This window comes from Pyxicephalus adspersus, chromosome 7 (assembly GCF_032062135.1).
Source record: "Pyxicephalus adspersus chromosome 7, UCB_Pads_2.0, whole genome shotgun sequence".
Taxonomy (NCBI): Eukaryota; Metazoa; Chordata; class Amphibia; order Anura; family Pyxicephalidae; genus Pyxicephalus; species Pyxicephalus adspersus.
In genome coordinates this window covers 17,351,971-17,366,695 of record NC_092864.1, presented here as the reverse complement: position 1 = coordinate 17,366,695, position 14,725 = coordinate 17,351,971, and the positions used below count along the sequence as shown (strand labels likewise).

The 14,725-nt window shown below is 40.2% G+C and overlaps 1 protein-coding gene across 3 annotated transcripts; it reads left to right on the top strand.

Moving 5' to 3' along the window:
* Positions 1–1,056: 1,056 nt before the first annotated feature.
* Positions 1,057–14,486, top strand: DNAJA3 (DnaJ heat shock protein family (Hsp40) member A3). Of its 3 annotated transcripts, none has more exons than XM_072417675.1 (12): positions 1,057–1,271; positions 2,487–2,602; positions 3,908–3,991; positions 4,680–4,889; positions 5,968–6,120; positions 6,655–6,802; positions 7,429–7,493; positions 9,561–9,689; positions 9,819–9,934; positions 10,341–10,438; positions 10,996–11,107; positions 12,241–14,486. In XM_072417675.1, the coding sequence occupies exons 1-11, from the start codon at positions 1,094–1,096 to the stop codon at positions 11,103–11,105; spliced, it is 1,407 nt and encodes a 468-aa protein (XP_072273776.1). In that variant the 5' UTR covers positions 1,057–1,093; the 3' UTR covers positions 11,106–11,107; positions 12,241–14,486. The 3 variants fall into 3 exon arrangements, with proteins under 3 accessions (XP_072273776.1, XP_072273777.1, XP_072273778.1); XM_072417676.1 differs by having other exon boundaries at positions 1,058–1,241; XM_072417677.1 differs by lacking the exon at positions 10,996–11,107 and having other exon boundaries at positions 1,058–1,271.
* The last annotated feature ends 239 nt before the right edge of the window (positions 14,487–14,725 follow it).

Below are 14,725 nucleotides of genomic sequence, written 5' to 3'. Positions count from 1 at the left end.
AATTACTATATCCACAACTCACAGTGCATTAGTGTCTTGGTCAATGGGAAGAGTATCACCCTTACTAGTAGCCATCAAGATCATTGGTATCAAACTGACCTGAGAGGCACCAAACTCTGCTCATTGCTAAAGGAACCCTTAGCAACCTCTGGAGGAACCCTGGTTGAGAAACATTTCTATAGAGGAATATAAAGTGTAGGTAGAGGAAGTTCCAGAAATGCACCCAATTGATTTTATCCAACACACTTTCTACTTAAAGAGCAATAAATGCAAAATCCCCCAAAACACAAAAAAATACACTTACCTTCAATCCCGCAGGGCAGTCCGATCCATCTGGAGGTCTCTTCCATCAGGTCCAGGGCGGTAGACAACAGCAACAATGAGGGGTAAGGGGCTAAAGAGTCGGACAGAGTGGACTTCAAATGAAGTAAAATACAGAGAGGGTGGGGTAGGAAGGACTCTGTATGTAAGTTAGGTGAGAGAAGGAGACCCACACCACCCCCGACTTTGTTGCCAGGCCTAGGGGTGTGTGTAAAGTGCAGGCCTCCATAGGAGAGAGCAGCAGCAGAGGCAGAGTCTAAGGAGGAAAGCCAAGTTTCAGTGAGAGCCAGAAAGTTCAGAGACTTAGAAAGGAGGAGGTTGTGTATGGAGGTTAATTTGTTGCCAATAGATCTGGCATTCCATAGACTGCCAAAGAGAGGGGGTAAGGATGTATGGGTAGGGTGAATGGGAATGAGGTTAGAAGGGAGTATCCTACTGAGAGTGTATGGAAGGGGGGAGGCTGCATAGCAAACTCTAAGGAGGAAATCCATATTCCATGTCACCCTGTAATGCTAACAAACCCCCTTTACAATGACACTTACCCCCATGATGGCCTGTCTATCTATCCCAAGACACACATGCTTGTCACGTGGTAACAGTGACATTTAAATTTTTCCCGGCAGTATATCACGTGTGGTACCGCCCACCTCTCCGCCCTTCAATAGCGTAACTTCCGGGTCCCTCTAGCGGACGGCTCTAGAAGCAGACACCAATGTGACATTCCTCCCCGTGTCTCTTTCACGCATGCGCAGTGGTAGTAGTTGCCGGCAAGATGGCGGCTCGCTGTTCCTCGCGCTGGTTCGCAGTTGCAGTGTCTGGGGTTAGGGGGCAGCTCCTGCCGGGTGTACACCGATGGCCCCGGGGTGAGGGGGCCCAGTTGTTAGCTGTGCGAGCGGTGGGGGCCCGATTCCTCGCAGGCGGTGAGTGGACAGCAGTGAACGGCCTCCCATGTGAGCGGCACGGTCAAGGTTACACTTGCATGCCTTAGGGGCCGAGAATCCCCCTGTGTAGGACTACCACTCCCAGCATGCCTCTGTCAGTCACAGGCTGGGGCAGCACTCTGGGATTTGTAGTTCTGCAGTTATATGATCACATTTAACCTAAATTCTGGCAAAACACCTGCGCCACCAGCATGGATAATAATGGCAGCTACAAAATGGTTAGCTGTGGATTTGGGAATGGTGAAGGAAACATTCTCAATGTATTACTATAGGAGGTGTTGTATGATCAGATTTACACTGCACTGATCATGTCATTCTACATGGTCACTTCCAAGGAATCCTTTGACCTCTCCCTGATGAAGCTGCAGGATACATATGACACATTTCCTTTATGGGGTCTTGGTATTGAATGGCACCAGGCTATTGTTTATTCTCTGCACTCACCCACCCTGGAGCATTGAATACCCCCATTGATTCCCGCCCCATCATTTATCTGCCCTTATCATTGGGATCACTAAGTGGAATAATGCCCCATCAATGGTATCTGATATTTGGCTGCCCTCTGATTATGTGTATTGGCGGAAGATTGCCCTCTGATTATGTGTATTGGAGGAAGATTGCCCTCTGATTAAATCCGCAGCATGCAGGTTGCTTTCTGGTTATGTCCACAGCATGCAAGCTGCCCTCTGATTATGTGTATTGCCCTCTGAATAAATCCACAGCATGCAAGCTGCCCTCAGATTATGTGTATTGTCCTCTGAATAAATCCACAGCATGCAGGCTGCCCTCTGATTATGTGTATTGGAGGAAGATTGCCCTCTGATTATATCCACAGCATGCAGGTTGCCCTCAGCTAGGCTGCAGGATTGTAGGTGGTGGCAAAACAATTTTTTAGGTTTCCATTAATGCCAATATTGGTAACTGTATTACCTAATTCATGTGATCTATCTATTTGTGTACAAACATTGAATTGAAACGTGTGCAAAAATCTGTCCCCTAACATTTATCAGTCTGCAGTGACAGATTGATGAACCATTTATTGGGATTGAACGCTATGCTTGCTTATCCTTCCCCTCTCCATAGGACAGAGTAGCACTGTGCTTATTCACCTGTCTCTGGAAATCATCACAAAACATTGTTTCCATGTTGTGACGTATACATAGTTTTAGGCTGTGACAGAGGAGATTTAATTTGTTGTCTCATTTTTTTGATTTGTGTTTCCAGTCAACACAGGGCAATTCCACACAAGTTCATCCGCCTGCAGCAAAACAGACTTTTACCAGGTTCTGGGGGTCCCGAGGAATGCGAGCCAGAAGGAAATAAAGAATGCCTATTACCAGGTAATGTGAACCGGGTCAGTAAAGGATCAGTGCCTGGCTGTAGGGCCCATTCATATCAGATCATTGTGTGGTTGCAATGCAGTGCTATTCATTTTTCGTCACTCGGACACATTTTGCCAGAGCACCTTTGTTAAAAAATCGTTACTACCCAATCGCTCCCAACAACCGCCTAATATCCCGCCAAAAACCTAAATGATTATCATATGTAAATAATTCCCAAATCCCTACCCTTTGTCTGATTGACAAAAGCAATCGTTGAAACAGCATTAAGCATAGCTTCCCTTTAATTTTGGCACCGATAAGTGGCACTTCTTTTCATTGCAATTTTTTTAATATGACCCATTGTTTTTTAAAGGGACCTTCCCTTTGTGACTCCTCCATGCTGTAGGTTCCAAGTGTAGATCCTGGCAACATGGCTGTACAGATGGCACCTAAAGTTCCCCCTTGTTGTTTATTCAGATCCTCTGAGTTTTCTTGCACTCAGGGGGTTCTTTAATGCTAAAGAAAGTCCCCAAAAATCCAGACCCCCCCAGACAGTGATTTTCCCCAAATTATTGAGTGGGATCAGGTGGAACTCCAATTTGACACCCACGGTATGTGCACAGCGCTCCTGTTATTGGTAATTCTCTTTTTGGAGTATTACAAGGAACTGTTTGCTAACGTTATTCTGATAAGTGGTTGGTTTTTGCCTGAAAAAGATAAAGGTCTCAGAAATCAGCTCCACCACTTTCCTCATGTGACCTGGCCGACGCGTGGTCATAGTACATTGTGTCCGGAATCTGTTTGAGGTCTTGATGATTGCAGGGTGGTTGTGAAATTCTCAGTCCATATATATTTTACACCACACTCCAAACTACGTCCTAGTGTAAATCTAGTTGTTGTCCAGGTTAGAATGTGAAATAACTTTGGTGGTATTAAGATTAAGTGATGACTGTAAACATCTGAACGAGCCCTTCGTTTTCTTTACCGTAATCACATGATCTTCTCTCCCTTTTCCCCAGTGGGGTTGTGTTATGGTAAATTAGAAATGTAGTGGGAGATTGCAGTAAAATGTATTTTGATGGAGGCGATATCCGATTACTTCCTTTTGCAGAGAATCAACGAGAAGGGTAGTTAAAATCTGCCAAAAGTAAGGGGAAATTCCATCTTTAACATTCGCCACCAACTAACCCATTGCACACTCCACCAATCTGCTGTCTTGTTAGAACTATTGAACTTTGGATATCCTTGAAACAGTGTGAGTTTGTGTTATATTGATATTTATTTATTTCTAAAAATAATATTTATTTTTCTTTATTTTTTAAGCTGGCCAAAAAGTACCATCCTGACACCAATAAAGAGGACCCTCAGGCCAAGGAGAAGTTCTCTCAGTTGGCTGAAGCTTATGAGGTAACTATAATTTCCTTGTTTTGTTTATTAGCAAGGGGGATCGCTGCATAGGTGGATGTGAAAAGTTCTACAAATTGGCAACTGGAAAAGGAAAAGGTCTGATGCCACATTCAGTAGCATCAAAGACACAGAAGATGCAAACAACTAGTACCTGTGGACGTTTAAGGCACCTTCTGTCAACAGACATTCACAAATCTTTTCATAACACCATAATGTATTTAAATAATAAAACAATAATAAGTATAGCAACATCATTGGACATACATGGCATACATCAGGGTCTCGTCTATCTTTCATTGCATTATGCAATATATGCTTCTTCGGGAAAGAAAAATAATGAGACTAGCACGTCCTAGTTGCAGTCTTAAGCCTTCTGCTCCAGATATACAAAAATTCGTTGGTTGCCTCTTATCCCCCTATACATATGATGGACTTTGGGATAGAGCAAACTAGGTGGCACTGGGATCCAGGGACTATTTGAGGACAATTATGTCTTACTTGATTTAATTAGACCCCAGGGTATCTTACAAATTTTTTGAAGCGTTATGGGTTTAAGTGGTGCTCCAGTGTTGAAAGAAATAAAATAACCTCAGCATTTTCTTTCTTTGTAATAAATCCCTCTGTTTTGCTTTGAAAATTATTTTGGTTGCTTGTTTTGAAACATACCCTTTCTATTTTCCTATCCCAGGTTTTGAGTGATGAAATGAAACGCAAGCAGTACGACGCATACGGCACTGCTGATTTTGCTGCAGGTGCCGGTGCTGGCGGAGGTGGACAGCAGTACTGGAGGGGTGGCCCCACTGTAGATCCAGAAGAACTTTTCCGCAGGATCTTTGGAGAGTTCAAAGGCAGCTCTCCGTTTGGCGACTTCAACAGTATTTTTGAACAGCCCCAGGAGGTGAGTCTAGCCTGTAAGGCCGTAGGTGAGGTGCACCAATAACTGGCATATGCAGCTGTCAGGGTTAGGGCAGATTTAGATGTATGCATATTAAAAGCACAAACTGTTTAAATAAACTATGAAATAGGTAAAGTTTCTGTGGCCAAAACGCTAAAATATAGGAGGCATTGTTTAATAGACAGTAAGGGAGGGGAAATAAAAACCTGTCATGATTTAACCCCTACCTAATATATCTAAATTTGGGGCGTATTATGCATTTTAGCTTTAGGTATACTTTAGACCACTGTTGGGTTTTTTTGTTTGTTTTTCCATAAAGATAAACTCAGCCTTACTATTTATTCAAGATACTTAACCAGAAGGGAAAGAAAATCTTTCCAAAGTGAGGGGAAATCTTTTGGATGGTTGTCACTGGGACAAGTGGTCCTATTGCTGGAAATCTGTTATAACAACTTTTTTATTTATTTTTTTTCCATTATTTCCTGATTAGATTGCAATAGTTACCATGGGCAGTAATGAAAACTTTAGAAAGATTTAAAATCTTCTCTGCGTTGCCTTAAACTAGAAATAAACATTTGATTTATATTCACAGCAGGAGGCTGGCTGAGACCTTCCTATAATATAATGGCCATTGACCCCCTTGCTTTTGGGTTCACTGAGTGCAATGCAAGCCATGTCATATGTAGGATGGTATTGGTATTGGTATTGATAAGTATTGGTATTCTGGGAATAAAGCAATGTCGCTAATTTCCCCTCATTCCTTGGCATTGCTGTCACTGATAAGTATGGGCAAGACAGCTGTCAGGAGGCTGCAGTCCTAACCACCTCTTTCTTTTATCTCTTTCCTTTCAACCTTGCTACCTAACTTTGTCACATAGAAGTTATTGGGCACCACAGCTATATCCCATACTATAGTGAGTTTAGAATGGTGGGGGGGGTTCTCTGGTATTTTGCTCTAATAACAATTTGAGAGCTAATGTTTTGTTACTGATGATCATTACACTCATTTCTTCATTCATACGCAGATTTGCTTTCTTAAATCTAATCAGGATTTCCCTTTCCTGTTTCTGTTGTCATGCAGTACATCATGGACCTCACCTTTCTCCAAGCAGCCAAGGGAGTCAACAAGGACATGTCTATTAACATCACAGACACATGTCAGAGATGCAATGGAAAAGGAAACGAGCCTGGCACGAAACTTCAGCACTGCCACTATTGCAACGGCACTGGCATGGTAGGCACAATGCATTGCAGTGTCATTTGTCACATAAAACCCCTTACAAGGAAGTAAAACATATAGAAAAATGCATTCTGATGGTTATATATGCTTTTATGCTATTCATAGGACTGTCTGAGCTCTGTTGGTTTACTAAAAGCATAATACAACGGGCGCTGCCTACTTTGAGCCATACTTTGTTTTGATGAAACTTCAGCCTGAGCCTGGCGATGAGTCGCTTAGTTGTGGAAATTTCTGCACAATCTATTGCATTCTAAAAAAAAGTATTTTTACATACAAGAAACAGAGCCTGGAAAATGGGAAAAGGTGCATGAAGCTCTACCTGCTGGTTCAAAAGAAGAATGCAAAATATTAGTAATCAGTGTTTTATATTTGTGACCTAAGCAAAATTGAACCTTGCATGAGTCGTGTCAAAGTCACTCTGCTCAAAATGCATGTAGCTGTGGTTTGTTTGTTTATCTAGCAATATTGGAAATGCAATATCTATATGTAAAACTGGTTGTATTAACAACACTTGTATGTTTTTTGTAGGAGACAATTAACACTGGCCCCTTTGTTATGAGATCAACATGTCGGCGATGTGGAGGAAGGGGGACCACAATGACAAATCCTTGTCTGTCCTGCCAGGGTAGTGGGGAGACCAAGCAGAAGAAGACTGTGACTGTGCCGGTACCTGCTGGTTAGTACTGTGACAATTACAGGGATCTGAAAGCTGCATGATATTGTGAGAAACCACAGATGGAAGCTGCTACTGAGAAATATCCTTCAGACATCTGCATGTCTGCTCAGTTTGATAGGTTGCTGCTCTAATGTAGAGCTTTGACAAAATAAAATCTGATCCTAATCAATTTACAATCGTTCATCTGTTTGTTGGTCATCATCAAAGCAGTGTATAAAAACAATGGCTACAGTGGTAGGAATTTAAATTTGAGATACCAACTCCAATTCCCAAACACTATAAGGTCAAAATGGGTCCAAATTTACACTTGGCCTTGGAGGCATTAACAAAATATTTGTATGGTTCCTCCCACTATCTCAGAATGAGTTTGTAAGCTCTTCGAGGCAGAGTCCTCTCCTCCTCCTATGTCACTGTCTGTCATTTGCAACCCCTCTTTATTGTATAGCTCTGCGTATTATGTTGGCACTAACTAAATCCTGTTTATTAATATTAAGAAACCCACCCTTTATCAAATAAAGGTGATAGAAATTATTTATATACTTATACCCTGAAAAGAAAACTCTGCTGAATGTCTTTCACATTGTGCTTCTAGTATACAGTGTCAGTTCATGCTTTCTTCCTTTCAGGTGTGGAGGATGGTCAGACTGTTCGAATGCCTGTGGGGAGGAAAGAAATTTTCATCACCTTCCGGGTAGGTGCCCTTAACTGATCTCTAGACTGCATTTTGAAGTGTTGGTAGATGTCTTATTAAAGTTTGCCAATGTCAAAACAGTGTTTTTAAAGCAACCCATTTTTTAAAGAGTTTATAAAAAGGGGATGTGGAGCCTAAAACTTGCAAGAGGGCAGAGACTGTTGCAGAGAGGGCCTTGCTGTAAAAAAGAGTATTGTATTTTAAATATTACAAAGTGCTGGTCCTTTGGCTGCACCTCTTGTATTTGGTCAGTAGAGGGCAGTAGTTCATGCTTGTCTTGCACAGTCTTGCATCAGACTTTATCAATGTGCATTGTTGAGCAATACAACAAAGTCCAAAAACCTCCCTAGCACTCTAATTCTGTGCCAATTGCAATGCAAAAAGTGTTCCATTTTTTTTTTTTTTTTTGCATGGAAATTTATTTTACATTTTAAAAAAAAACTGTTAAAAAAAAAATAGGTAAACATATGTAATATAACTGTACAGAAGCATGTATAATTTATTTATATATATATATATATATATATATATATATATATATATATATGAATTTTTCTTTGTATTGGACTCAATACAGCTATTTTGTATTTAGTCCAATAAAAAAATTATTTAAATTTCACGTCGATCCACCTGCCCACAGCGATGCATGCACCGACGTCACCGGGAAACACCGTGGGACATCAACGGAACAAGGTTTTTTTTTTTTTTTTTTTTTTTAGTTTAAAGCTACCCCGAGTGGTACTCGGGATTACCGCTTTTTGTACACTAAATCCACCCCGAGTCCCACTCGGGATTACCGCTAGGGGGGTTAAAGAAATTATTTGTACCAGTTCCATGAACTGAAGAAAGTGAAATAGCCCATGACTGTGGTACAACCAAACTGCAATCTTGAAATGCTGCAAGTACAGAAAAATACCTGCTGCTCTTAGCAAAAATGATGTGTGCTCCCAATTATCCGTTTGAGCTAATGACGTAGCAATGAAATCCCAGCCCTGCAGTTCTTTCGTCTACATTACAGAACATCTCTCCCTCCTTTGTCCTGAAGTTAGGAGGAAGGTGTTTTGTGGTCTTGAAAGCAGAACTCTGGGGATTTCGGTGAGGAAAATTGTAATCTTACTAAAAGTAATTAGAATTACTAGCAGAATCATGAGGTGTTTTTTGAATTTGCAGAGATTTTTTTGAGATATCCGTCTCTACCACAAAGACTTGAAGCTGCTCTGCATTTAAACAGGAACTAAACTGAAAAGTGCTTAAAACAAAAAAAAATCCGCTTACCTTCAATCCCGCAGGCCGTCAGATCCATCTGGAGGTGTCTTCCATTGGGTCCCAAGCGCCATCTTTGCTTCTTCTTCCTGGTTCTTCCTACGTCACCCGAACTCGCGCCTGTGCTGGGTTGAAAAAAAAAAAACTTGCTGATCTCTCTGCGCATGCGTGAGATCGGCAAATTTTTCTCTTCATGAAAAGGCTCCTTCTGTGCATGCTCGTGACATGCGCAGAAGGAGCACCCCAGAGCCTCCCAGGATTTGTAACGTCGGTATCCCGGTAGGCATTGTGCTCCCATTCATTCAATTACTTTACATAAACAAGTTGTCTACCCTTTTATGTAAAGTGAAATATCTAAGTTTAGTTACGCTTTAATATGCAGAGTTGTTATTCCAGTGAACTCGGTGCATCTCCACTGATTCCATCTTCATCTTAGGGATGTTGCAGCATATAGTACTCTGCTATTCCCATGAGACCAGGAACAGCTGCTTACATAAACAACACCAAAATGAACTCCAATACGTTTGTGTTAATGCAAAAGTAAAAACTGGGGTTCACTGTAATTCTACTTGTCCATCAATTTTGAGTGTCAAGACGTTCTATGAAATATTTTCTCACACATATTGGCATGGAACAAACGGTGCCGATTCTTTGTAACGGAGCCACGGATTGTAGTAAATAATGTTTGACTTCCTGTGGGTGTTTGGTTCAGCCAGCAGATTCAGTCCCTATGTCATGGTCTGTCTAAACGCCTCTCCTTCCACATATGGGGTAATTCGCCATTAACATGTAATATCGTTACAGGTGCAGAAAAGTCCGATCTTCAGACGGGATGGAGCAGACATTCACTCAGACCTGTTTATTTCAATAGCCCAGGCTGTCCTGGGAGGCACCTCCAGAGCACAAGGCCTTTATGAACCCATCAATGTTGTGGTAAGTTGTTTAGTGTTTTTTTTTTCCTCATAAAATGTTTTTTTTTCCCCCATTCTATATGTCAAATCATTTTGTTTACGCTAACTTGGCTATATCATTTTATGTGAGTCATCATTTGCCTATTCTCAGATCCCAGCTGGTTCGCAGCCAGATCAGAAAATTAGAATCAGTGGCAAGGGCATACCAAGAGTGAACAGCTATGGCTATGGAGATCACTACATTCACATCAAGCTTAAGATTCCAAGGTCAGTGGATCGGAGATGTGGCTATATTCATCTTATCATCATATAACCTGAAGTATATTTGTGCTTAATAAGTTAATGTGCTTTCACTTATACTCGGGTGTCAGCGCATCTTGATTATTTAAAAGGCTTTTGCAAGGGGTACCTGTGTTGCTGCTAAGCAGAAGTTTCACACACGGGAATGGAAACGGTGTGCTTATATCCTCTGGCTACCACTAGAGGGAGCTGAGGGGAAGAGGGGCTTTATATTGGGATAATTATGCAGTTTATCTCCTGTTTTTTCCTTCAACTACCTCCGTTGGAACAGCAACTACAGGAGAAGTGATATCACCCCTGCAAAATATCATAAAATAACTGCCAATAAAAAAAAAATTTGCCTTAATTTTTGTTCTATTTACTCGATCCATAGAAATCTGACAGACAGACAACGGGCACTGATGTTGAACTTTGCTGAGGATGAAAGGGATGTGGAAGGCACAGTGAATGGCATAACCAACACAACAACAGGTAAAGCTTTGTGGTTCTGCAGAATTTTATGTCCTGTTTTCCATATAGATAAAATAGGTGCTTACAGTGAATAAAAGGCAAACATTTGCCCATTCCTGGAGCAGTTTTGAGCTCTCCTACTTTGCCTAAATGTTTGGCAGCGTTTGTCAGAGCTCTGACGTATCCAGGTCCATCTGTTTTATGGACTGTCGCTGGATGAAATTTTTTTGTTTGAGGTGGAAAAAGGCAGACAAGCTTTATCACTCACAGGAAGTACTAAAACTGATCATACCTGCTTGCAGTGTCAGGAGAGGTCAGCAGTGACAAAGCAATCAGATTTTTAACAATTTCTTATGGGCATTAGTAATATATTTAGAATCTGGCCACTGGACCTCAGATATCTGAACACAGAACTGCTTGTATTTCTATACAGTTACTTTCATTCCATCATTTTTTGCAGTCTAGATTTAAAACCAGTTTTATAGATAGGGTTGAACATTCCATTCTTCTATAAGTATATAGCTTGCATTGACTCAATGTTCTGGGCTGATACTTATTCTACTCTTTCTGCCCACTAGGCAGTACCCGTCAGAGCCCTGCAGCTGGGAAGGAGAGTCCTGAGGCTGAGCAGGCAGGGGAAAACAAAGAGGGATTCCTAAGCAAACTAAAGAAAATGTTTAGTTCATGACGGTAGGAGCATCCTGTTTGTGTTTCTCTGTACAGGACACGTTCTTTTTTTATTACACCCTATTTTAGGCTGAGCCTCGATCCACAGTCTAAATTGGCACAGTTTGGGGAAACCTATTTAGTGTCTAGGGGTGGATTTTCATATTTTTATACTCTTGTTTTCTTCAATGCCTGGCCAATTGTCAGAGGTTCTCTTGCTTACCAGCTGCAGCTTTCACTAGTTACCATACATACAATCTTTTCTGAGATAATTCTGTGCTTTATACCACAGAGGATACCATCTGTGACACCATTTTGCCCAACTCTGCAACTTGTATTGTTTCTGGGAGTCTTGCACGAACTAAAATGTGACAACCTCCAGCTCTGCTTATAACTTTGGCGGTGATGCAAATTTATTCGACAGGTTCTCTTAAATGGTTTATGTACATCTTGTCATCCATTTTGTGTTCAGAGTGTGTTCAGCTAAACTTTGTGCCTGTTGGTAGAAACCCTTGTGCCATCCTCCCAGGCCATACTGTCATATTGCCAGGACTTCAGTTTTCAGAGTGTTTATTTTCTCAGTCTAAACCTTGGAACTGTCGGTGACAGATTGTCCTTATCCTTGTAGTTGCCTGTTGAGTGAAAACAGCAAGAAATGGCATCACATTAATGCTGGCCATACAGGCTGGGAAGGAAACCTATATAGAGAAAAATACAGAGCCGTCATTGCAGTTCTCCCTCTGAAAATGCTACGTCTTGGCTTTCTGACTACTTCCCTAGCTGAATACTTTTACTGTTTAGTGAAATCCTAAACCACAATCTTATCTTATTTTGTGTCATTTACTTGGAGTTAGAGTATGAAAGTTACATCTTAGCAGTTACAAAAAAGAGTTCAGTCACCCCTATGTATGTTCTCTGTACATTTTTTTTTCTTCCTCCAGACTGTCAATACAAAATGCTTTCAACCAATCCATAGCCATTAAATAATACTGTACATATTCTCCTTTCCTGCTGTCCCAACCATTGAACTTTGCAGGTTTTAAAATAGCTTTAACTTTGTCAGAATAATGTATTCTTGTTGTCTCGAGCTGTTCATAATAAATATTTAGTCTGCAAAGTTTAAATATTCCTCTTTTTATTTTGTCTGTTTGCTGCAGGAAAAAGATCAACTGGAAACTAGGAGGAAAAAAAATGTGAACTTTACTTTATTGTGAAGACATGTCACTATATAAAGAATGCGGAAACCTCTGAATGAACCCATCAGTTTACTGTATCCACCACTGATGATCCATGATAACAGGACTTCAGAATGAAAATGAAGGAGACTTCCCAGGACCGGCCAAGATCTTTGTTTTCTTTATTTAAAAATTTTAGTTTCAATCCAACAGTGCAATTTATCTGTCACACAAGCTGTAAGATTTGTTACTTTAACTGAGTGAAATACATGGTAGTTTGTCCCTTTTTTGGAAGGTCTTTCTGTGCTCAAATATAATATATTTTTACCTACATTATTCTAGGCTTTGGATTATCTCATGGAGGGCTTGCAGAAGCAGCAGATGTGCATGGGCGTCTGGCGTTTTATTTTTTTATTCTCAACCAGTATATTTCAATATCTAAAACCTAGTTTGGAGTTCATTGGTCGGTGTCATTGAGAGAACTTCCTGTCTGTGTTGCGTATAACAGATCCATGCTTTCAATATAACAATTACTGAAAAGAAGCAATTTTAATGTGCAGCACATCAATATCAACAAATTTATATTTCAAATGTGCCAGATTTGTTAGTTGTTGTATCATTCTATATCAGGTATAGAAAAGGTGCAAAAGAGTCTGCTGCATGCAAATGACTACTGTGAGCTTTTGATTTGTGATTCCTATGAATGTATGGTATGTGAGAAATGCATTAAGCATCCTAGCATTACTATTTTGCCATGTGTTTCGCTAATTTAGATGTAAGTAGCATCTCTTGTTTTGTCCAGTGGCACTTCCCAGTTCCAAGAGTGAATTTAAAGGTAACCTATCAACTGCCTGTCATAGCAGAAACTTCTATGGAGTGCTAGAACCTGCCAGCAAGTTTTAGAATATGGAGGAAAAAAAATGTGCTGGTTATGGCAAATCTATTCTCCTCTCACACACAAAAAGATACCTTTTGTATGTCTGTGATCCTCCATGGCCATAAATATTTACTTACGAGGATGGCCTCATTGCAGAAGGTTGATGCACATATCCAACCGGCTGACAATCAGGTCTGCTGGCAGCTGAGTTGAGATTACTTATTAGGGAAACACTGTTTCAGAACAAGAATGCAGACATTAAGAATATATATATATTCTTATTATTAAATTCTTAAAGAATCTTTAACATGCTATTGTAATTTCAAAAATACATTTCAATATTTTATTTTTTAAGGTTCTTTGTTCCTTGTTCTGACTTTTTCTGTTTTTTTGGGTGACAGTCTTCCAATAATGTTCTAATAATCCCTGTGATATGTGGCCCCTGGTGAAGACTATAATTGGCAGCAGGGACACATTGCACAGGTCTGTTCCATTGTTGTCACTATCGGGAAGCCAATCCAGAGAAATTTCATTGTAGACAGAAAGTGGCTGAAAGAGGTCAGTAGAGAATTGGCAGCACGAAGATGGAGAAAAGGATAAAAAAGTATTTTCAAGTATGACAATTGCCACACAATTTACATAGCCATCTAAATATCATACAGTTAGGGGTTAGGGGAGGTGAGGTCTTGCTCGGTTGCTGCATGCAATACACAAGCTGCAAATTAATTTACCTTATTTGGTTTGCAGATTTGTAATTGTAGTAATAGGGAAGCAATTGCTATGTAGATTATAACATAATTTACTGATAAATTATCCTTTTATGGGCTCATTTCATTTCCGGATAAGGATCCTTGCTTGCAAAGAAGGGGCAGATATTTTCCAACTGAACAGATTTAAAGTACAACAGAATTTTATGATTTTTAATGTATTTAAACTAAACATTACCCTGAGGAAGGGTGCCTAGAATGCAATGTACCTGTACGCTGACAAACACTCTTTACACATACCACAGTTTATTTTGTACCTCCACCAGCTTTGCATATAGGTAATTCTGTATTATTTTCAGACACCCTTTTGGTCAATCACAAAACTTTTTATATTCAGAATACCAGATGTTCTGTGATTAGCCAAAGATAGGGAAACATGACTGTGTGCAGCTTTTTTTTTCCCTTTGTGTTCTACAAAAATTTCTGTCACATTTTGAAACCCAAAACTCCTTATTCTTGTGTTACAGCTTTGTGGACTGAGCCTGTTTTGTGTTCCATGTTGTCACTGTTTTTATATCTGTTTAAAAGTCTAACGTTCCTGGCAGCATAACTTTCTAGTCTACAATAAAACTTTGAATATTCTACTGAAAGCTTATTAAGATGATGGCTCATTAGGATGTGAAGTTCAGATATTGCTTTCATTGGACTGAATAAAAAAAAAAAGTTCCTATGTTATGCAGTAGGTTGTGGGTAAAGCTACTAATTTGCACAGGAAAATACATCATTTGTTGCACTCATTGTCTGCTCATCTGAAGGTTGTTTTGCTGCTGATTTTGATGTAAATACTCTATAAAATCTTAGTTTTCTGTGTGATTTTTTTTTT

Bases quoted from the DNA above. Each gene is read 5' to 3' on its own strand.
- DNAJA3 (XM_072417675.1), top strand. From the start codon at position 1,094: ATGGCGGCTCGCTGTTCCTCGCGCTGGTTCGCAGTTGCAGTGTCTGGG. The intron at 4,890-5,967 runs GTGAGTCTAGCC...GTTGTCATGCAG, and splicing joins TTTTTGAACAGCCCCAGGAG to TACATCATGGACCTCACCTT. The intron at 9,690-9,818 runs GTAAGTTGTTTA...GCCTATTCTCAG, and splicing joins ATGAACCCATCAATGTTGTG to ATCCCAGCTGGTTCGCAGCC.